The 25,075-nt window shown below is 41.7% G+C and overlaps 1 protein-coding gene across 1 annotated transcript in view; it reads left to right on the forward strand.

Annotated features, from left to right (window-relative positions):
- The window catches only part of mgat5 (alpha-1,6-mannosylglycoprotein 6-beta-N-acetylglucosaminyltransferase), an 84,246-nt gene that overhangs the window by 43,233 nt on the left and 15,938 nt on the right, over positions 1-25,075 (forward strand). Inside the window, exons 8-11 of the mRNA XM_041966419.1 lie at positions 1,430-1,599; positions 3,407-3,541; positions 8,527-8,660; positions 15,179-15,312. Of these exons, the coding sequence (XP_041822353.1) occupies positions 1,430-1,599; positions 3,407-3,541; positions 8,527-8,660; positions 15,179-15,312 (573 nt within the window). The remainder of the gene's footprint in view (positions 1-1,429; positions 1,600-3,406; positions 3,542-8,526; positions 8,661-15,178; positions 15,313-25,075) is intronic.

Raw genomic sequence — 25,075 nt, forward strand, 5'->3', positions numbered from 1 at the left:
TGGTGCTGATGCAAAGCAGAGAATACAAGACATAAGAACTTTGTCCATCTGTCAGTGGCATATTACCTATCCTTCCTTACTTCTCTGTTTTTCACTCTCTTTAATTAAACAAAATGCATTCTTCTCTCTTAGTCCAGATACTTTCAAAGCCAGGTCTTTATTTCAGCCGCTAATCTCTCTTGGATATTAATCCGCACATATTAATCCCCGAGTAGTGTGCTCTGGGACTGGGGCTGGCTGTCAACAATGAAAAATGTGTCGGCCACTTCAAACAAAGCATGCTATTACTTCCTACTCCTGCTGTGGAACACTGTGTTCCCTTCAGCCACTGAAAATCATCCTGTGTGTGTGTGTGTGTGTGTGTGTGTGTGTGTGTGTGTGTGTGTGTGTGTGTGGGTGTGTGTGTGTGTGTGCGTGCGTGCGTGCGTGCGTGCGTGCGTGCGTGCGTGCGTGCGTGCGTGCGTGCGTGCGCTCACACTTAAGTTGAATGTGTTTTTCTCAGCATGTGTACAGCGTACAGGGGAAAAAGTGAAACTGCTTTCCCAGTCCCCTTTGAGGATAAGCATGTTTTTTACACTTCCCATTTAAATCTTTTCAAACACCCACCTGTGGCTGCATTCCTTCAGTGTTACTGCCCCAAACAAATTGTTTCAAAATGTCAGATTTTGTTGTGAATTTTAATTTACAGGCTGGGCTAAGCGTGCATGAATGGTTGAAAGAGATGGAGTGTTTTCAGACCTGGTGCGCTGAAACCGTCACCAAACTCAGGCTAACCCAGGCTCTCTGTCAGATCCATGCCCAAACTCCCAACGAGATGCTGGGCCAATATCCTTGCTTCTGGCACCACGCAATTAAACCAGCAAAGAGGAGTGCTAACACAATTAAACACTATTTCAACAATTGCACATTAATGCGGTATTCAGATAAATGGTAATAATCACCCCACTCACTTTCCACTGCTTCTGTGTGGTGCTTTGTGTGAGTGTGTGTTGCTTGGCAACCATTCCACTAAAAGGCTAAGAACTGCATTTCTTGGCGGAAGAATAATTATTTGTTATAACTAATTTATTGTGTTTTTCTTTGCTGTGTGTATATTTTAATGAAACCTCTCCAGGTTTATGTAGTTTTCTGAAAGCAAGAAGCCACACAAGGCTGAGGTGATTTTGATACTGTGATATAGGCACTCCGCCCCTTCGCTGTTCTAAAAGCACTATAAACTATGCTCTCTTGCATCTTGTTGCTTTAATGGGAACCCTTATCATGTGTGCAACATTCACATTGAGCATTTGTTGAATTATTCCTACAATAATCTGCAAAGGGAGTGTAAATTGTGGCATTCTTCAAAAATACTAAATTCTCCTGTAATGACACTTATTTTATTATATCTATTTGTTATTTAATTCCATTCGTTTTTTTTCCCTTCCATCAGATCCTGGTGCACTTGGGCCTGCTGACCAAGGAGTCGGGCTTCAAAATAGCAGAAAACGCCTTCAGCGGTGGCCCATTGGGCGAGTTGGTCCAATGGAGCGACCTCATAACCACGCTGTACCTGCTGGGCCACGATGTTCGCATCTCAGCCTCGCTGGCTGAGCTCAAAGAGTCAGTGCCACACACAGACTACCATTATATGCCTTAAGTGCTCTCTAAATTGTCCTTCTAGGGTGCACTTAGTATGAAATGTTAAGAAAATGTACCTGTTATAAATCCTTTTGTTATGAGCTGGGCTGGTGCTGCCTTCAAATGGAACTAGTGGTTATGGCATGGGAAGTCATGTACACAATATGCTCACCGTTCAAATGATTTAGGCGTGAGAACACAGCTGCTAGGCAGTGGCAACATGGATGCCAAGAGACTTTTTGTTATTCTCTTGTCATTCTTTCTTTCCAAGAAATTTTGATTTGCTGCTGAGACATAAAATTCCGAAGAAAAACCCTGCGTGACTAAAATTACCATATGTTAACTCATCATCCCCTGAAAACTGAATTTCCCTGCTGACGTTTCCATTTCTGAAAAGCAAACACATCACAACCCGTGCACTCGGAGCCTTCACAAAATTTACACTTCAGAGGTTGTGAATATCACAAGAGGAGCGTTCATATGGACTCTTCTCGTGAACACGGTAAACATGACCCCATTTGAAGGCAGCATGCGACTGCAGGAGTGAATCATGCATGATTTCAGAACATCCAACGTTCTTTAGTGTTTGCTCTAATCAGAGTCGACAGGAGTCGTAATATGTAGGAACATCTGACAAATTGCCTAAAATGATGTAGCAAGAGGCTGAGAATCTGGGCCTGTGAAGTTAGAAAGAATTGAGACCCCTATAGGCTGCTCCTAGTCTCTGCTGGAGGCCAGCAGCTCAAGGCCGAAAGAAAAACCTGTCCAGTCCTCGGACTGGGCTGTTAGTGGTTGAGTTGCATTGTGGGTGATGTGGGTGCCAAGCTTTGACAAGGAAGAAGAATGCACTGAATAGAAAACACAGTATCTCAGGTTCTGCAGCATCGATTTTGATCATTTTTTGAACTGCCTTTGAGTCTGACAGTGTTATAGTAGTGTAATGCTAAATCAGCGGAATACTCTTTCAAGCCAAACACAGCCAGTATAAATAATAATCGTTGCTCGATTGCATGCAGTTTTGCATGATTCTTGCTGCATTGGTGCAGCTGTGCGCAACTGAACAGGACCTAACATCAGAGCACCTTTTGTTTACCATCTTTTTTATCCAGTTTGAGTGGCTCAGTATTTGCTCAAGGTTCAACTTAGGGTAAACAAAAGTAGCTCTCATGTTATTTGCACAGGTTATGTCAGTGGTTTTTGGCCAGCTAAATCCCCTTGTCGAGCGGGTGCATGCTATTTGACATGGCCTTCTAGCCTCCCTTATTTGTCCTCACTTTGTCAGGGATCATACTTTTCTTTTGCTCCCTTCAAAAGCACAAATATGCAGTAAGGCAGGAAGTAAATCCATTTTTAATGTTGAAAGGTCATGACTGGGGTTGAGTTTGGATATCAACACACATAGTATAAACACACATCCTCTTATATAATCTACACTCGGCTTCTGTACAAATACTTCTTCACTGCTGTGTAGCAGAACAGATTGGTGCCTCCTGATCAAATATGCCAGTGATCATACATGCTGTGGCTGGAAATACCAGTATATTTTAACAATTGTAGATGGCACTGGACTGAATATTTATATGCAAAAGTCTTAAATTTTCATGTGCTACCAGAGTGAACAAAATGATCTTCCCAAAGTGTCTGTTTACTGGAAAATCTGTGAATGCTTACTGATTAGAAAAATCAGAAACAAATAACGTACAGCAGCAGACTGAACGTTTAGATTTGTTTTATCTTTTTTACATTTGTTGTTTTAAAGTCAATTTTAATTCCAAACTTTTCTTCCCAGGATCATGCGCAAGGTCATGGGTAACAAGTCTAGTTGCCCGACGCAGGGTGACAAAGTGGTTGAGCTCATCTACATCGACATTGTGGGCCTGACGCAGTTTAAGAAGACGCTGGGACCTTCTTGGGTCCATTACCAGTAAGTACATTTCTATTTTACCTGAAAAGTCATGTCCTCAATCAGCTTCTGATTATGAGTCAGCTGCTTGTTAGAGTTTTAACTTAATATATCAAGTATCAAGTTTTTGTCCAAACTTTAAATTTGATTGTTGCTAACTTAGTCATGACTATTTAATGTTGTGGGAAAATACTTTATTTTACTTTATTTTTTATTTTACTCCTGCAAAACCAAAGCAAGAACAGAGATCCTTAATTATCTGATGAGGTAATCTTTTGTAGGCCCTGCCAAATCAACACAATGTGAATTTGGTGGCTGCAGTGATTTGATTTTTATCTTTAACTTTATTCATTTAGGGAGGTTTTGCTGAGCATGCACTCTCTTTCAAACCCTCCAATGCTTTCACACTGGGAAACTTCCCTATACAACCACAGTTTTCTCTCTGCTTGAGCCTTTGACGGTTGATTATCTGGCACAGTCACTTTTGTGTTAGAGCAAGGCCTCACTCTTTCAGTTTCTTCACATCATCATGTCAGCCACTCGGAGAATTCAGCCATTTCTACACTTCTCTAACCTTGTGCTGCCACTGCCAACTTTAACGGCTTTCCCTCACATGCGTAAAGGGCATTGGGTTTTGGCTTGTCTGGCTATTGGTGGGACAATGAGTCTATTTTCTGCTCATACATTACCACAATTTCCCAAACGGCCGCAGCAGCGTCCGCCGTTCGTGATGTTTTCACCCACTGAGTCCATTCTGTCTCCGATTGCTCCGCTGAGGACTGTGGATGAGGCCCTCCTGGTTTGTTTTGAAGAAGCTCTCATCAGCTCCGACTGACAGGAAAAGAGAGGGAACAATAAGTCTGGGGGCACTAATGGCCCCGCTGGTTCCTCTGCTTGTCACCAGGTTTTGTTTGTCTGCGACATAACACCTTAAACTACATCCGCTCCCTTTGTGCCCTGAGGAAATTGATTCAGCCTCAGGCGTAATGTAAGGTCCAGATGCTATTTTCTGCATTATTTCTCGGAGCATTAGTGAAGACTTGTGTCAGAGCCCTCTATGTCGCTGTGCGCGTTCTACTACCTTTGTGAAAGAGGACCTAGAATGCAGGTTTTTCTCCGCTCTTTCCTCTTACGCTAAATATAACTTAGTCTTCCCGTGTTGCCTTTCTGCCAAAGTGTCTTTTACTTTGCTGTCTCCTATAAGTGAATTAAATTCCTTGCCTTTTGTGGCCAGAGAATCCCTTTGTGAAACCATCTCATTCTTCTCTGGACTGTATTTGTCATACAGGAAGGCAGGAAAAGACAGACCACGCTAGCCTTGTTTGCCTATCAGACCCAAAATTGTTGCAAACAATAAACTGTGTCATTATTGTTTCCTTTTTTTTACGGGCTATTTTTTGGTGTTTGGGGACAAAGCAGCCAAAACTGTCAGGCCTGCTTGTGATTAATGTGTTTTGTTATTGCCCCAGTCTTCTGGCTATCTGTCTTAGAGTACTGTGGCACTGTGTTTCATCCTGCTCCAGAGGAATGGGAATACTCTGAGCTGTTGTTTTCTGGGTATAAACTGGAGCCAATGTTGCCCTATTGTTCTGTTTCATTTAATCCTTTCATCCAATAACTTAATCGGGCAAGGCACTGTCATCTGCATCAGCCAGGCTGCTGAAAATATGCCAGTGTAAACCAGTTCTACATTTGTTGTTGAGGACAGTAGTGCAGAAATGAAATAGGACAAATGAAAAATTAGTCATCAGCTACGTGCCTTCCACAAGTTTGATCTCATCATCTGGCCTCTCCCTCCTCTATCTCTGTCTTTTTTTCTTGCTTTTGCCAAGAACAACTGTCTGCATCTATTGCTTGCGTGTATGTGGGTTTGTGTGGGCGTGTGATTCATGTCACTGACTTTTGTACAACCGCAGTTTCTGTCGTTGAGGTGTTTGTGGCGCTGTCAAGGCAACAACTTGCTTTGACGGATGTGTGATTGTGCACATCATGAAGTGGTAACATGTAAAAGCCAATATTTTTGGACAGTTTTGGCAGAGAATTGCTATAATTGAGCCCATATTCAGCCACAGTGCCCTTAGTCACTATTGCTACGCTTGTTAAGATTTCCATTGTAGTACGGCACATATGAAGTTTATAATGATAACGGTGACAGATCTGTCAAATTTCCCAGATAAAAAGACGGCATCCTTACCAGTTGATAATCCATGTAGCTAGTTAGCCCTAATATAATAGTACATTATTAAAAGAAAAAACGTAATATCAGACTGTTATTTCTTTTGCAATGTATGTTCCTATGAGGAACTTCTGTTAGCTACTGTTGCTTCAAAAACCTCCTAAAGCGGTTAGCACAGGTGCTAACTTGCATTTCTCAATGGAGAAGATGGTTTTGCTCTTCTCCTGACTGGCTTTGGCAAGAGTTTCACTCTCCAAAGTCTTGTGGTTTGTAGATCTGATTGAAGTTGAACTTAGCCCATGATAGGCAGTGACCGATTTCATCCAATCACCTGCCAAGTTATTGTTGAAAGTACCCGCTCTTTTCCAAACTGTTTCCCAGATAGTTCTGTGGAACAAACCATCTGGTGCTTCAGGTTATGACAATGCCAGTAAGATAATCAATAGCATATTAGAGTGTCTTTCCCAGCTCTGAACCAAAACCTGATGTTTGGAAGTAATTCAGCCGAATTCCTTTTATAGCCACATCATTAACTCATATGTCTGTTTATTATCCATCTGTCGTGTATTGCCTCAGGGGTGAGCAGACATGTGACAGAGCCTCAGGTAGATTCATCGAAAACAGGAGTCCCCACCTGATATCACTGTTAATGACCCACATGGAACCATTCCGACATCACATGGGAAATAATCACAACCGGAAAAAAAAACCTTCTTTACCATACCCATTGTTATACATTATCCATTTGGGATCACTTCAGGTGGACTAAGTTATAGTGAAATTACACTTTTACTTTGACAGCAACATCCCCACTTAAACCAGCTCGACTGTGATATTGCAGCAAGTGTTACTAAGTGCATACTTGTTGAGCTGAACAGCCTCAACTCCTGCCACATTATAACGCCCACCGTCAACGCACTGCTCTCCGAATATGTGCTGAAAGCCTCCCTGCAGCTATATTTACATCATGTTATGGCTCCAACAACACTTTGCCCATCTGTGGAGGATATATCTACTGGGGACAGATGAAGGTTGTTTTTCTCCGGAGCCAGCGGAGATGGCATGTGGGCATGTTGTTGTTGTTCTGCTTTCAGTCTAAAGTTTCCTCATGGTGGATGTGTTTCCCAGCTCTCTGCTCTCCCAGGGCCTTTCACAGTTCACACAGGCAGCTGCACAGCATCTGCCTGGGCGGAGGGACCATCACTGCGAGAGAGGGAGAATTTTTAGGTGCAGATGTCTGCGTGTGTGAGACTGAGTGTGTATACACATGCACGTCTGTTTACACCTGGTTCCTTCCTCTCACTTTATGATTAATGCTGACTGTTCTACCTTAACCCAAAGTGGGAGTCGCTTTATTTTATTTACCCACAAGAAAATACTATTCTGCCCAATAAAAGAAGTTGCAGTCAAGAGGAGTTAGAGCCAAGGAGTTGGCGTGAGAAACAGAAAAAAAAGGTTAATAGCATGAGAGGGAGAGATAGATTTAGTCATTTCTGGCCAAGTCAACAGATTGATATTAGCTTTCCTTTCTTTCATTGGGCCTTTGCACTCCTAATGGAAAAATGTAGACACCGAAGGACAGGACAAAGCAGACAAAAGCAAACCAGTATCTACAAAAGTAACAATGAGCGAGTCAGTGAATGCAGCACATGGAGTTTAAGGTCACGAGTGAGCGGTTCTCTGCATATATACTGTTCCCTCTCCTGGTTGTGGTCTAATTAATCTTGTGCTGTGACCTTTGAGTCAGCCACGGTGTCCTTTCGCCGTCACACCTCCACAGGACAGGATTTCAGTCTCAGTCTGAGAATGGAGGCATTCATCTTGCGGTTTCATCGTCCTGTATTGAGCTGCTTGAAGACTGTGTTTAAAAATCCTTTTATTTGCCGATTCATAGCCACTCATAACTCAGATTACATGCCTTAAACATTAATGCTACAACACTAATGAAAGATTTTTTTATTAGTTTCACACCAATAATCAAACAATAATAGCTCATATAAATAAAAACTTGAAGTAGTCCAATGAAAAAACAAATCACTGCTGCAGACCACATATTGTACACAATTCCTGAACCAAAGAACATATATATTTCACTTGAAACACACAACAAAAGATGCAGGCTTTTTGTTATTTCAAAAATCTTCCTTAAAAAATAGTTTTTTTTAGTTCTAATCTCTTTCTTAGATCATGATGTAAACACTAAAAGATAAACTGCATTTTATTTTCTATTTAATGCAGCTCACATAACTGACATAGCTTCTTGTTTATGAATACCAACATAGTATCCTGCTAGCAAACCTCAGTTGGGCTTCTAAAGCATTAAAAAACATGTATAACTCATCTTTAGCTGTTGTAGCACCCACAGTTTGGGAAAATAAAGCTGTGTTTATTTCTCGTGCTAAAGCCTTGTAGCTTCTATACAGTAATATCCAACTACGAACAGGTTGGGTAATTGTTTTGGTCTTCAGGCTGGTGAGGTTTAAATTGGTGTAAAATAAAGTAACCAGAGGCTTGTTTCTTGAAATACTGTGAGATAAACTGAGCATTTTTGGGAAAAGGCACTGTGCAGTCACTTACTTCAGCTTCTCTTTGTAACTGTAATTGTGTGCAGAAGGTGTGAACAGTTTTGCATCAAGCACATAAAACACTGAGTCTGTTAGTGTAGACATGATTTATAACAGTGTTTGGGATTTATTGATTTCACAAGATTCAAAGCGAACTTCGTTGGAATATACGGCATGGTGTTAATGTTGAGTAACTAATCACACATGCGCCTGTGCTTCTGGCATGGAGCAGCCATTAACACTCTTGTCTTTCTGTGACTTTTTAGGTGCATGTTGCGGGTGCTGGACTCGTTTGGGACGGAACCAGAGTTCAACCACGCCCACTACGCCCAGTCTAAGGGTCACAAGACGCCCTGGGGGAAGTGGAACCTCAACCCGCAGCAGTTCAACACCATGTTCCGTAAGTCGGCACACACAACACACACTCTCTCCGAAAGCACCAACTGTCAAACGTCACTTAAAGGACTGGTAAGCTTTAGCTTAAAAGCAGAGCATTTGGGTCAATCATGTCTGTCTGCGTGCTGGATTTAAAAACAGTTTACCACAATTTATGTCGTGAAAACTTTTGCTTTTACTTTGCTGATTGATTTGCAGTTAACGATGCAGAATTCTTCACTTACATTGTGCTGGTTAAACGAGAATAACACGTCTTCTCCGTGCGACTCTCACAGAAGTCATCAGCCCAAACTTCCCACTCTGTCGTGTAAGTAGGGTCAAGATACCTAACATGGCAACGTGCAGTATAGATCAGTTTTCCTGACCAGTACACGTAAGGCTGTTTCATTTGTCCACAATTGCAGTTCGATTTTCTCCTACAAATGCGATGTTTAGGTTGGAAAAGAGGCGTAAATGAGGCTCTGGAAAATCCTAGCACGTCACTCGCTAATGGAATATCATCAAGCAGATTAAAGGAAAGTAAGAGGTCAGACACTCAGATCTCCATTTTACTGTGATTATAAATGTAGGACGTGGGGGTTTTATTGCTCTGTGTCTGTGCACATCACTCCTACTGTGAGATCACTCTGTAACTGGAGTCAACCGCATTTGCTGAGGTGGATGAGTTGTGGAGGTGCCGCAGAGGAGAGAGAGGGGTGCCAGCCCCCCCGGGGTATTGACCTTTTCCCCGTGGCTAAGAGAAAGTGAAATGTTACCCCTGTAGTCCCTGTTTGCGAGGTGAGGCCCGGAGCTATCCAGAATACCACTGCACCTGAAAAGGCCCTTTGTTCCCTGAATAGGGTATGTCTTTCTCATAACACACTGGGGCCTTTGCACAAAATCCAGTTAAGAGTCGCTAGGTTAGATGATATCACTGGTGAAACAAGTGCACAGTGGCTTGGCCAAGTGTTAAAACCACAGAATGGCATCACTTCCAGGCACAAGAGATTTGTTGGGTTTTTTTCCTCTCTGCATTGTGCTGCGCAACACATTAGCTTCAGGTTAAAGAGTCGTATGGTGTGCCGTGCAACTCAAGCAGCACATTGCATTAATACCTCCAAGGATGATGATGCAAATGTTTCAGGTTCCTTATTGCTATCAGACTAAGCACAAGTAATGTTTGCATGTTGAACTTGTAGTGTGTTTTTCTGAGCGGATGTGTAGGTCAGCTTGGATTTGGAATGGGTGGAGTTAATTGCTGAGGACTTTTTGGTGATGGTGTCAGGATCTGCAAAAGTAGCTCCTAAATTTAGTCTTGAAGCGTGTTTCTGTCCCACGTTTACCCCACCAATCTGGTCCTGCAGGGACGTTCAAGGAAATTAGTATTTTATTACTTTTTGCACGTACAGTGTCATTGTAATATAGTTCTGGTTAGAAAGTAACCACAATAAAAACTCAAGCATTGTTCAATGTCATATTTGGATACCCTGGGCCTTAAATTGTATTTTACTCACCTATTCAATGTAGACATTACAATGGACAAATCAGGTGCTAGTAGGTAATTTATCCTAGATTTGGATTGGTCCATTTGTTAAGATTAGGCAGCGCCCCATAAATCATTGGTTGAAGGAATTGGGAGTATGTGGCCCCTGGCCAATAAGACAAGACAAGGCCAAATTGACCTCATTAATCAGTTTCAGTCGGGATAGCAGGGAGTGTTTTCTGGTGCACAATATGTGTTTGAATGGGCTGCACGTCTTCGTTAAGTTGGCACTGTTTCCCAGCACAAGTCATTTATAATCAGGAAATATACTCATAATATAGTTAACTTTCCTGTACGTCAGAATGACATGGAGGGATTCAAATCCTGTCAAGTTTGATTTATGTACGACACACTTCATCATCTTAAAAACAACCTTGTTACAAAGGACTTTGTATGGGATATAAACTTGAAGTGAACTATACTGACTACACACAGCTATATCCCGAGTATTATCTAATTATTTAGTAAAACAAGGATGATTATGAATAATAATCCTCTCTTTAATCCCTCTGCACTACTGTCATAGAGATACTTTAACTGTCTGACATCTTGCTGTCATGCACATACACCCTTATAAAAACCCATTAAGAAATTTGGTTGAGCACAAAAATAACCAAGCCTTGTGAACCTGGTGTCTCTTAAACCCTTACCACAATTAAAGACCACATTTCACACAGGAGGTTAAAGAAATCAGGTTACCGCAGAGAGCCAGCAATAACCTTGTTGGTAAATGCACTGAAAGGCGTTAAAGAAAGGGGGTCGTCTATGTCCAGCCTATCAGCATCACTGCTGAAACCATGATGTACAGTATGTCTGCATATGCACACATCCCTGTGTGTATCCCTGCTGCTGAATACTTAATCCCTAATGGAAATAATTAGTCATACCGGTCACAGGTTGAACTTACATAGCAGCAGATAGTATTTATCTTTGAAGTATTGCCAACTACATAATTGAGCCCGAGATCTGCCCAGCTGATGGTGTAAAGCTTTGCAGTCGTATTATGAGCAGTAGCCGTAATACATTTTGGTCCTTGTTGACAATTTTCCAAACTGAGTGCACATAGAAGTAATAAATAAATAACAATAAGGCATAAAATTAAATAAAAACATGCAGAAATATAGATTGATAGTGTTGCTGGCACACCCTCTGACTAAAGGTCTTTTTTTCCCATTTGTGTGGGATCAGTAGACTTCTGTTCTGTGTTCTCGTCACATGCTCACACAAAAATGTGCTCTTGCAATTGATATCTCTAGGATTTCGAAGCAGAAAGGAAGGATTTGTTGAAAATGGGATAAACATCATTTGACACCTTGAATAGTTAATGAAATGCAGACGGATGTGGCCGTACCTACGCACCATATGCCTGACCGGACTTACGGCCTTTTGTAATAAAACGCTGGTGCCAGACAAGTATCAGACAAGCATCCAGACCTGAAAGACTTGTTTATGTTAAGATTATCAGTGCTAATCATTTGCTGAATCAGTTATTCATTCCTCTTCTGGGTGCGTCTTCAGACTTATGTTGCTCTCGTATTTCAACATTGCTGAGAGTTGGTTGAGAAGATCAATACCAATTTCATGTCTGTATGCTGAATATCATGGATATAAAAGTAATAGCTGTTTCCTGTCTCCATGCTGAGCACTAAGTTAACCAGCCGCTGGCTCTAGCTTCATAGTTTGTGTAGTGTTATCATCTTCTCATCTAACTCTTGGCTAGAATCGAACTATTCCTTTCATTTAATTTCCCCGATAGACGAATTGAACTGAATGCTAAATACAAAGCTTAGCAGTGTTGAAGGACATGCTGGTATAATAGACATACATCATGAATCATTAGTTCTTTGGCAGATGGTAACGTTTATATTCCAATTACTAGAGAGATGGAAATAGCTACTGATTATAGAGAATTGCTTTGAGATTAAACACATGTAATTTTCATCGTTGTGAAAGTTGGCAGCACCGCTGTACTGCCTGGTAGATCCAGTGCTTCACATCACCTCACACTCAAATCTTTCGAGATGGCGCTTGTGCGAAAGCGTTTCAGGTTTAGTTTATTCTCACCCTCCAGGCTCATTCAAATAACTTGTAGAAGTCTTTGATGTTGAGTTTTCAAAGTGCAGGAGATTTTAGTGCTGATGTTGCATTTCTACTGTTTCTTCTTCTTCTCTTTCTCCTGTTAGTTTCTTGTAAAATGAGTCTTTTCCTGGTGTACTTCCTTGTGCAGTGCCATTGTGTGATGATGTGATATTGTCCCTGATACAGTGAGACTTCAATAGAGGCTACAATAAAGGAAGCTCATGAACAGTCTCTCTCACCCTGCCAGACAGGATGTCCTGCCCTGATCATATTACCGGCTTTTCTTCACCCTGTTCCTCGAACTAGACCAGTTTGTGCCAATATTGACGCCCAATCTAACAGAATCCAGGATTCCTTCTAATGTTCCCCCACTCACAAGTCAAGAGCAACAAAGCAGCTGCTTCTCCGGCAGTGCTGTCCTCCCAGGCTGTTTGTTAGCTAATAGCGAATGAAGCTGTGGCAAGTTGAGTGACATTTTGAGTGGCGGCTCTTGTGGGAGAGGAGGCATCTGTTGCCAAATGCATCAAGAGGGCTGAACGCTAATTAACAGCCTGTCCTGTTTACACAGTCAGTTTGGTACGTGGTTAGCGCTGCCTCCTCCCTGTGCCCTGGACCATCTCTGCCTCTTTGCCTTCAGATACACATCTCACTTATTAGCAACCACCTGAGGTGTTTCTAAAATCCTCTTTTATCCTAATTGTGTAAGTGCATCCAATTACCACAATCTTTGAATTAGCACATTATAGCACCATGTAACAATTACTAACATCAAGTGCAAGTCCAGTGATTGCTTTGTATTAGGAGACATGATGTTGGGCGATTATGGCTGAAAGTGTTATTCTCAAAAGCATCTTATTTTCTCTCAAACTTGACAAAGAACCACAGAAGACATTATAAACATGCTTTCAAGGCTCCGTAGTGAACTGATTGGCTCATATAAAATCCATTAACATTTTTCCTTTAACTGCTGGGCTTTTCGGGAGTGACGCTTGAGAGCAGTGTCATCAACAGTGTTGTCAAGCTGTTTATACTCTTATTGATAAAGCTATTGTTTTCTCAGCCATTATGAGAGAGACACTGCAGGTTATTTGCCAACATTCAGCTCCTGCCCATAGAAACGCCTCACACAGAGCTGGTGCTATCTTCATAACATCTACTCCCACACTCCTGTGCTCTCCCACACACGCATAACACAAAGTGGACTAATAGTACTCGGTGGGTAAAAGGTTCCTCTGTGCATCGTAAAGCTGGGAAGTGCAGCACAGGAACAGATTTGAAAACTGTAGACTAGCAGGCAAATTTGCAGCTGTTTCCACCATAATAGTGCAACACTCTCATTGTATCTAAAGCAATCTGTGATGAGGATTCAAAAAACATTCCACTACTGTAATGGAAACTGGAGTCATGCTTTCAACATCTATTATTGATTTTATGATCTGAATTATGATCAGTACAAGGCAGCATGAAAGACTTCTGTTCATGCCCTCTTCAAACCATTTACGGAAAAATGTCTGCACATTTTTGTCATTGTTCAATAATTGCTTGGTCTGGTGCTGGGCTCATTTACTCTACATTCTTTTTTTATGTTTGCCTAAAGACACTTAGCCGGCAGCCAATATGTGAACTGCCGGGGGAGACCAATTGAACAAACGCTGGCTTTTTGTCAAGTGAGGGAATAAGTCACATTCCAGCCAACACCCTGATAAAAACACATCTACCGTATTTGTGAAACTGCTTCAGCATAGTCGAACCTCTACTGTATGTCATTGTTTCTGCTGTTATCTACCGCAGTTAAATCATTTTACAGCAGCTGTATCCCTGCCCTTATGTGTCAAACGTCATGATTCATCCCCTTTTATTACATACTAGTAGTGAGTAGTTGAGAGGATATTTGCAGTAGTTCTGTCTGACTTGTTTTAAATGCTGGTACCTTTTTTTGCAGCTGTGGTGTTGAGATTTTTTGCTGAAATGGTCTCAATAAGTCTTTTTCTGTACTGAAGCGAATTCCATCTCCCCTGACTGACTGACCTTAATTTGCTGCTCTAGTACTAATAGCATTGTGGTAAAAAAAAAAAAAAAAGCGCTCTGACCACAGCAGCTCCCTTGGGGCCCTGACACAAACCACAACTGTGCACCAAAACACCTCCCTAGCAACCTCTTGCATCCACTGAAGTAATGAGGCCTGCATTTCAGTCGGCTTGTACGATTCCTTTTTCTTTTTATTCTAAATTAGATTATTAATCACATTCATTTTTGGCTGACTCTTTTCTGTCCACACTCCAAACCTTTGTCTTCACATTGGTTACAAGGCAGATGGCAGCGAGGTAAAGTGCTGCCAAGTCCGGGCTCCACACTTGACCTGCTCATCCTGTGGTTCCCATAGTAACTAGTCATCATCGGGCAAGAGGGAACAGAGGGAACAAAATCCCAGAGTGCTTGTCAAGGTGTCAAGTCAGTTTTAGTTGTATAGCCCAATATCACAAACCACAATTCTGCCTCACAGCGCTTTGCGGTCCCTACAGCACTGTAAAGCTCAGTCGTGTTGTGCAGCTGTTGCAGTCTCTCTCTGGAATTATGATCTGTGCTCAATGATGAGGTTGAAATGGGCTTTATTTATTTAGCTGAATAGTCTGCACTTCGAAAAGCAGACACTTGTGTAAGATTTATTTGAAGTATTTTTGTTTTTGCTTAAGGGATCCATAAATTAAGGCGAGGAAAATGACCCGAAGTCATTCGTCATTTTATTCCCAAAGAAGTGATCGCTGACTTTCTTTTCACTTCTTCCCTTCATTCGTTCTTTTTTTCCTTTAGCTTTACTGAAGCACGTTTAAACCACATCGAAATGCATCACACTGAAAGCGAAATGAGGCCTTTGAGAGCGCCCATATTCACTTCGGTTTTGTTTGTTTATTTTGCTGCAGCTCACACCCCAGACAACAGTTTCCTGGGCTTCGTGGTGGAGCAGCACCTCAATGCCAGCGACATCAAGCACATCGATGACATCAAGAGGCAGAACCAGTCACTAGTCTACGGCAAAGTTGACAACTTCTGGAAGGTACTGAAGTCTTTTCTGCACTTGCACACAATATACATTTTTACACTCTGAAACATGTACATTTGACACTTAGACATGATTGTATTTTATCGAGTGTATTTAGTTATTAACAATTTTGAAAACGGTAAGTTTTGTATGGTAAGTTTTGTTCTATTTCATGTTCACTGCACTTTATTTGTAGATCAGGTGTCATCAACTGCATTTGTCCAAAGGCCAGAATTTTTCTAAGCCAACGCTTTGGGGCCAGTCTTTCAAATAAAAAATATGTCTGTATTTTTTAGGCCTAATTATCCTGTTATTGTGTAATAATTATATATGAATGTATTTTTATGAGCCTATATCAGTGAGAACAGACTCCTGAAAGCCATGGAAAATCTGTAATGAAAACTAGATACTTTACTGGAAAATGCTTGCAGACGTCTGCCAAGGAGGCAGTCAGCGCTCAATACAAAACCCACAGTTCAACTACCAATGAATAAGTCCTTATCTCAACAAAAAGGTCCTCTTCTGGAGGCTTTGACCGGTCGAATGAGGCCAGCGCGCCGCCAGTTGATGATCAGTGATCTGGATATTGTTGTCTCAAGTCACAGACAGACTAGAAAGTAGTTCTGACCTCAGTCTACCACATAGTTCCCCAGAAAACCCCACAAATATGTCCAGCTACTGTACACACATATATACCTACAGATGCATGCATACAGACACACAGCAAACTTGTGCCTTCTTATCTGTATGACATACATAAACGTATGCACAGATGTATACGTCTGAAGGTGAAGGTGACAGACTTGGCATACCAAAGAACAGCAGCGCACCAAGGATAACCCATTTCCAGGCCTCTGAGAGCTCTGCAGTGAAACTCTTTGAACAACCTTGGGTAAAACTTTCACAGGAAACTTAATAACAGTCTGGTTTAGGAGCTCAAATTCAGCTTATCACCCTTTCTGTGGCATTTTTAATATATTCAAATGCATGCTCACACTGCGGCACAGAGACCAAGGGATTACTGTATCCTAGACAAAAACGACTTAGAGACTTGGAGAGATTTGCACATTGTTTGGCATGCCATGGATGGCTGGATTACTGCCCGCGTCTTGATCAGCCTTTCGCCGACACCATATATGTTCCAGACCGTGTTGCTCCAGATTCATCTGACTCTTTAGACGCCTGACAGAGTAGCTCTGTGGAGTGATAGCATAGAAGCTACAAGAAAGACTTGTCACCATAGTTCAAATGCCTTCTAACATCAGGAGGCTGTGTATAATAATAATAAGATGAACCTAACTGCTTAATGATCTTATGCTGCAGTTACTGTTGCGTCAGCCAGTCATGGTTTGTCCCACTTGACTTTATCTCACTTTACCAACTCATTGACTTTGCATGCATGTCCTTACAGCTGAGTGGCTAGCAATTATATTTCATGCATTATATGCACGGGAAAGACGTTCTAAAGCAGAGACAATTGATCATAAAATACTCAGTAGGAGTTGCTTTCCTTTTTTTTTTTATCCTCATAACCCTGTAAGATGCACTAAAGTACCCCTTTATCAATACCACCCGTTCATCTGAATTGATTTTAAACTGGATGTCATTTAACACTATCAATTTTATGAGGTAATAATGTTTTCAGACAGTTTAACCAATATTTATGTGCATTTGCAGTACTAGCACTTTGAGTGGCAAAAGCTTAAGATTTCAACCATTTATCCACTGGTTTTATCTTAACTAACTGCTTTAACAGTTTGTCCATTACTCTGAGCTTGGTGGTTTCCTTGAGTTTGAAAATTGCAATTCAAAAAGCCGTAATGGCTTTTTAGTACGCCATTGGTCTAATTTGCCTAATTTTCATGGTTATTCAGATGCAACGAAAACCTTAAAGGGCCATTTAGTTCTTAGTTTAGCTCCTGAGCTGCTGTGTTCCTATAGTTTCTGCAACTGATGGCTCAGAAAGGGCTAATAGTTACATATGTGAACACTGCCCACTATAAATAGAGTTTTTTTTTACCCACTTACCACTGAGGAGTTCTGCTGGAGCAGATAGAAGTTAAGTGTCTGGATCGAGGCCACTTAAACATTATGTTTCAAGGGTTGGATTGAGTGTTAACACTCCGCTGAGCTCTGCTTCACCCCTTGCCACACATGACATCAGCATGCTCAACATGTCGACACAGCCAGCGTGGAAGATCAAAAGTCCTTAAAGTGATCAGGTAAATGATACTGCTAGTGTCACCTGTGTGTCACCTCCAGGATTAATGTGATCCTGATCACACAGGTATGTGATTTATCCTGAGGGAATAACGTGAGCAACCATTGCACAATCATCAACAGCAACAACACAAGGAAGTGTTGTGTTTTAAAAATGCAAGTCAAATTCGACAGTTTTCAGGGCAACAAAATGTTGTCTAGACATACCGAATCTAAAACGTGTTCATCGACTCATTAACACCTGTGCAAAGCCACACTGTTCTGAATCCAGAGGTAGCTGGTGGGCTGCTGTGGTTTGTGGCTTCTAGCACTGAGTCAAAGCCATTCAGTGTAGCTTTAAAAGGGCAGACGAGGAAGCCCATCAGCTCACAGCAAGGGGCATTAGCTACTAATCAGACTCCCAAGCGTGTTCATTACCTCCTGCTTTTAATTAAAGGGCCATTTTGGAGCCGACTGATAACGAGCTGACTGGCTTACTCCATTTCCCTCCCTCTTCCTTTTAAATTGCGCTGTCCTTCGATCTCTTTCTCTCCACTTGAGCAGGTTCATTTCAAAATGATATATCTGCTGTTGGAAATAGAAAGTGCGTCATACTGTAAGAAAAAGACGGTGAAACTCCAAATGGAATTATATTCACGGTATGAGAATAATGATCTTAAGACTCACCACCTGACACTTCAGGAATGTGCGGCTAGTTTTTTTTGTAGAGCAATCTCTCTGATAATATGGCCAAAGTTCAGTGTTTATGTCGCTTATCAAATCCTCCTTCTTTCCCTCCATGTTTTTGCCACCATGGCTCTGCAATCAAATGGCAATATTTCTAATGTGGCACCGTGTACCTTTTTATTGCTTCTTAGGCATCATTAAATAATCATTGAAATAATAATTTGATTGAGATAAGGAAAGCTGAAGAGACTCATATTTTATTATGCCCAGGTAATTCTTATCAGTTATTGCTTTAGAGTGTGGAGCTGCAACGGTTAAATTAATCACGAACTATTGATGATTGATAATCGCTTTAAAGAAGAAAAGAAAGTAAAAATTCTCTGATTCCAGTAAACGTGAACATTTTCCGGTTTCTTCACCCCTCTGTGACAGTAAACTGAATATATGTGGACAGAACAAGACATTTGAGGGTGTCATCTTGGGCGTTGAGAAATACTGATGTTTTCAATAGTAGTCAATAGATTAATCGACAATGAAAAAAATCATTAGTTGTGAGCTCTGAGTGCCAGAGCCAGCATTGTTGCAGAAATGTTCCCTAGCCGAACGCCGTCTCCTTCCTGGAGATTAATTTTGAGAGGTTAATGTGGGTTAGGCAAGTATTAGTCCTCTCTCATAACACAGCCTATTGAAAGGCCGTCTCTCTACCTGATCAGAATAAAAAGGTGCACAGGTCACACTCATCCCACAGGTGTAAGGAGTGAACCAGTGCGTGAGTCAGAGGAATCACCCAGACACACACACACACATTCACACACAGACACACATAGTCTCCCATTCACACACAGAACATGTTTTTATTGCACTTTTTTATCAACAGCAGTACATCTGGGAGTCAACGGGAAAAGAAATATAGATTCTGATGCGACAAAGTTAGACATTGAACCTCTGCTCAGACCTCATGGTATCAGGAACTAGAGCTGGGCGACATGACGATATATACCTTGTGGCGGTATCATCGTGACCACCGGTAGAGATACTGTTTCCTGTGCCTTAAGCCATATTTACACACTGTCATTCCCAGTGTGTTCACTGCTACCCTGCTACACGGTGGGCTAGTGGGCGTGTTGATGACGTTGCACAGAGTGTAGCTGCTTTCTGCTCTTTTCTGCATGTTTGTATATTGCTTTCCACTCTTTCACTGATGTTGCAGATATGTCCAAATACATGTAGTATTGATATCAACCCAAGAGCGGTTATCATTACGATGTTCCTGGATGCTCTCCCCAGGCGCCACACCTCGCCTAAACTAAACCATTTTGAAAGAAAGTTAGTGTTACTGTTTCGAGTCTTTTGTTTTCAACTTGAGTGTTGTCTCATGTCAAGAAGAAGATTTGGGTCATATCGCCCACCCCTATCAGGAACAGTAGTCTCAACATCTGGGGAGGGTTTCTTGTCCATGTACCTTCTGTTTTGTTTTTTTTTTTTGGCCTCCTCTTCTGAAGCAAAAATTGGAAAGCTAAACATTGTTGTGTGATTTAATAGAAGCACAAAAGGAGCAAAAATCCCACGTGTTAAGAACAACCTCAGGAGAGGGGCTGTGTCTGGTGTCCAACACCCATTTGGACATTAGTGTCAGCAGTGCTAGCATGAGTCATGAAACATTAATGTCTGTTAAGGTCAGCCTAGCTGAAAGGTTGCAGTTATAGATTTCTGTGAGCTAATTAACAGTGTGCAGATTTTTGGGACGCACAGGAGAGATTCTGACTGATCCAGGGTTGAGGTTGTGCCTAACTTTGGGATTAATCCCCCTCACTTTACTCAGTGAGAGGGAAACAAAACTGTTGTTGCTGAGCAGTTGCAGCGTTTATTCACTGATGAATTGTGGCTTGAGCTGTACCTCTACTGCTGCGTTTCCAGCTGACTACTGACCGATCGCCAGCACACCTGCCTGCATTTCAACAATGTCTTTTTCTGGCTCACTCACTGAGCTATTCCTCAATGGAGCAGTGCTGCTCCTATAACACCAGATTACTAAAGCAAAAGAGTAAAAAAAAAAAAAACACCTTCCTGCAGGATTTCAAGCTGTCGGCACTTGTCTGTGTGGTAGTAGTTGAGAGTCAAACCTGTGATTAAAGCGGGGATCATTTGTAGTGAATCGGTTTGCAGTGAAATTAGATTATTCCTCATTTTGCTTCAGCCTCCCGGTAACCTCATGAAGGCCAAAGCAGCCGATCGCCCTGAAGGAGATCCTGGGGATTAAAGAACCAGGATGGCGAGTAATTATTGTGTTATTGAAGAGACAGCATTGATGGGGAGACCTGAAATAAAATGGCCAGACCACCTCTGAGGGAGCCGTTTCCATAGCAACCCAGTAGGAGGAGTAGAAAGGCAGAGCAAGGGGAGCTGAGAATGACTGCCTGTCTTTCCTCTGTCTCTCTGTCTGTCTCTTTCCATACATACACCACAGAAACCAGCTAGTGTTTCACTGTGTGTTCATGGTTGTTCAGTGTTGAGAAGGCAAACCCGTTGGCACAACTTTATCTCCTTTCTAACTGGTAGAGATTTAATAAAAGAAACCAATCAGCCATTTACCTGGACTCACCAGTAAACTACGTCTCCATTAAATCGGTCAGCTTCCCTGTTTTTCAGCGTTCCGTGTGCAAGAAAGCATTTGATGAGGCAGAAAGGAACATGGAGAAAGGTGAGAATGAGTAGGATGTACGGAGAGGGAAAGCTGCAGGCCCTTGGCAGCAGATCAGAGGACATGGTGAAGAGAGACACACTGAGCTGACAGGGACACACACATGCACACATACACACAGTGCTGGCATATGCAGAGCAGGAAGGGCAACCATCCCACACTCTTACCCTTGCAGGCTCATAAACAGACACCAGTGTGTTTCATCCTGCTTTCGTGACAGATAACCAAGTTGAGTTGAACATTAAACCTTCTGTAGTTTTACTGTGCTTGTCTGATCTAATGAAGCAATCCCTTGTGCTGTTAATCTGGCACGAGTGTCGGTGTCGAAACCTGAATTTGACATGTGTGGAAAGAGCCGGGTCGAAGTGGGAAATATTTCTTTCCCATGTGTCTTTAGTATATTACAACTAGAAAAGCAACGACTGAGAGAAAATAAATTGTACCAAAACAAGTTAAAATGACTGAATGAAGTTGAACATTCAAGTTGAGACATCAGCTGTGTGTAGGTGATAAATTGAGCTGGTTGTAGTGTATAAGCGTCTAAACTGAAAGAAGACGCCAGTTGAAGTAACGGCTGACGTGTGAGCACTGAAAGCAGCTGCAGTAAACTGTGTGTGAACGTTGTGGGACTTGGGAAGAGGCAGATGAACTTGGTTAAAAAATGAGAGACGAAAGCAGTGGAACTGCCAGTTGACGTACACTGTAAGCGGTGAGAGCGGCTGAACTGTCATTAAAAGAATAAGAACGCAGATGGATATTTTGAGTATGAACACGTTGGTCATTTCCTGTCTTGCCATGGGGACACACTGACCTACCTTGACTTACAATGACCTGACATGTGTTGTGTTCATCCACTTCAACGTCAACTCTGTTTGCTTCCGTGGTCGCAGAAGCAGTGAACTACTTATTCAGGAAGATATTTTATTAACAGTGGAATAAACTATAATGGCCCAACAGCTTTTACCACATAGACTAAGGACAGCAAATTTTCTGATAATTAGGCTTGAAATAACACAGTCCCCTCCCGATGGCACCTGTTTTGTACACTGCATGCTTCAATAAGTAGTAGTTTGAATGTATGGAAATGGTGTTAAGATCCCTGCGGCACCATTAGCTTCTGTATACAAGGCGCAAAGCTTTTAATTGCACCCAATGAAGCATATGACGGTACAGGTGTTTCCATCGCTGCAGGACAAGCAGGGGTATTATAGCTGCTGCATGTGTTTTTTTTATTTATTTTTCTTGAACCAGACTTTCATCCCAATATTTCTTCACATATACGTTACAAGTGGAAGATTGTGCAGCTCCACATCTACAGAGCCAGGACTCACTTTTCAGCAATCACGTAGCACCTCCTTTACTTTCTGACTGTCAGGGGCATGGCAAGCCACCAAAGTCCAATAGATTCTACACTGTTATGTCTAATGGGGCGTGGCAAGGCACTGAAGTAAATAACATCTCCTGACCGCACTCCAAGCACTTCTGGATACTGTTTTCCCACCCATGCTCCCCTGGGCATTTCTTAAGTATCTGTCAAAGTGTCTGTTGGGTTTTACAGTGCATCCATCAATCTGTTTATTTACAAGTACATCTCTCATACCTTCATCTATTAAACTAGGTATCTTTTTATCTTTAGTGGTGTGCAGCATTTTCTGCCCATGGGACACACTGAACCACACTGAAGTCACGCCAGATGTCTTTATGTAGCACAATTCATGTGAACTTGCAAATATTAACAAAGTAAAATAGAACAAAAATATATATTCAGAGACGTATACATTTTTTTCTTGGAAAGAGAGAGCGAACTGGTGAGTCCTGAGAGAACAGGTGGGTCTTCAGCTTGTGTTTAAAGGCTTGCACAGTTGCGGTGCTTCATCAGACAGATTGTTCCAAACGCTGGGCTCATAGTAGCTGAATTGTCCATGACCAGATTTGCTTCTGATCATGTGTACAGTTAGGAGGCCAGTGTCTGATGATCTGAGAGTTCTGGAGGGTTTCTTAGCAGCAGTTCTAATGACGCCAATCATACATATTTCCTGACCTAAATGCGTGCAGCGTTAATGCTGATTGGCATGACTTTCGATTACTGTCTAGTTACAGTGTATGAATACTCATTGGCCATAAAGTATTGGCTGAATTAGAGATGCAATAGAAGTGAAAATACTGAAGCATTCGACTTTAATGCATCTTTTATCAAAGTGAGCAGGGCGTTAGAATGAGCTTATTTACAGTGTGCGATTCATTAATATTTATTCATATTATTACATATCATATATAATATTCAAAATTCATTAATGCAGTACTGAGCATTTGAGATCTGAATACCATTTCTACTGTATGCGGTCACTGAGTTATAGATTCAATGGGACTGAATGGGCCTCAGTACACTTTTAATGCATCATAAAACTCATAACAATAGCTCAAACTGTACATTTCGTATAATAAGCACATCTATTCTTTTTGATAAATGTGCAGCACTGAGGGTTTTGAAATATCAGTGCTCAGAAATCAAGGTTTATACCGTGTATACAATGACATATACATACAAGTAATAGCTATGGAATTGATTTTAAGATGAATAACTCAAAACTTAATACAATAAAAAAGTGATAGCACCCACACAGTTTGACATGGTAACATTAAAACTGCAGTAGCACATGCAACTTTAAAATAATTATTGTTGTCAGCAATGTCTCATGCAAATTTGATAAAAACACCCTGCATACAGTGATGAATGTGTCTATATATGAACGTTATATGCTGCTGCACAGGAATCACAATCATTTAAGTTCAGACAATAGTTGAAATGCATAGCACTGCACTGTTTTGTAAACTTGTAGCATAAATATTTTAAACATCAGTCCCTGAAGCTGTCCTGATATGAATAACGGCCATGGCATCATATCATATTGGAAAAACTCTGCTCAGGTTTTGATGACGATGCTTCCTCCACATGGAGTTATTCAGTGATGGCGCCCTCACTGTCAAAGACGGCTTTGTACCATACGGACAGATGTCAGCCAGCAGGAGAAAAGGTCACACGCTGCGGGAGCACCAAGAGGGCCTGACAGCTGCTAGCATTGCTGAAGTGCCCTGGTGCAAATCACCACATTAAACTGAACCACTACCATTTTCTCTGACTGACTGCGGAGGTGTGTGTGTGCGTGATGGGCTCTGCATGTAAGAATGTGTGTGTCATGTGGGAAAATGATTTTTCCTCCTTCTCTGAAGAATGGGTGAAGTGATTCTCTTTGGCCTGACTGACAAGCTTCCAGTTCTGGGGCCTCAGAGTCTGTCAGTTGGAAATTATTTTAGATGGGAAGATGATCAGAGGTGCATTTGATGTTTGATGTCGAAGGCAGCTTGAGGGTCGAGCCAAGTGCACCTGTCTGCATTCTGATGAGCTCCTCTTGCCTCTTAAAGTTGCTGCAGTAGTGTCAGAAACTATTACACATACGATGCTTTGCTCGGAAAAGTTCTTTTCGTTCAAGACCCGGGCACAGTTACCGTCGCGACGAAGCTGAAAGCTAAAGCATGACAACGTGCAGTGACGTACCTCGTCAAAATACAAAAGAATTCACATAAAAGAATAAACATAAGGAGTGAACAAAAGGAAGACACTATTTGTATCGCATACAGTGTCTCAGATTGTGGGAGAAGTTGATTGTTTCAGATGAAATGTGCTGTAAAGCAAGATTAATCTGCAACATCCCGAGTGTCTTGACACCACTGCCTGTCAAGATAAAGCGCTGAAACATCAAAATCTCCTCTCAGCCCTGTAGCTATGCCCCCCTGTGAACACACAGAGTGGAGAGGTTTAATAAGAAAAGGGAAAACACTGCTATAAACTCACATATCAAGCTTGTTGAATTCCATCTGAGCAGCAGTTAAGTAAGGCATAAGGAGCAAAGACGTTGTATTTTGTCACTTAATCATTGGTGTGTTTTTGGCCAACATGGATTAAACCATGTCATCTCCCGCTCCCTTTAAAAGCCAGCTGCGTCTGCATGTGAAGGCACGCCAGTAGCTGAATGAAGCTGAAGTGCAAATGTCAAAGTTGCTGTATCGTGCGTATCATTGTTGTAATTAGATGTTAGCTTGTTAATGTGTTGCAATAAATTATAAACACATGCTTTTCCTGCATCTCTGTTGCTATAGTTACACATACAGGCTGATAGTATGTGGCCAATG

This window comes from Chelmon rostratus, chromosome 24 (genome assembly GCF_017976325.1).
Source record: "Chelmon rostratus isolate fCheRos1 chromosome 24, fCheRos1.pri, whole genome shotgun sequence".
Taxonomy (NCBI): domain Eukaryota; kingdom Metazoa; phylum Chordata; class Actinopteri; order Chaetodontiformes; family Chaetodontidae; genus Chelmon; species Chelmon rostratus.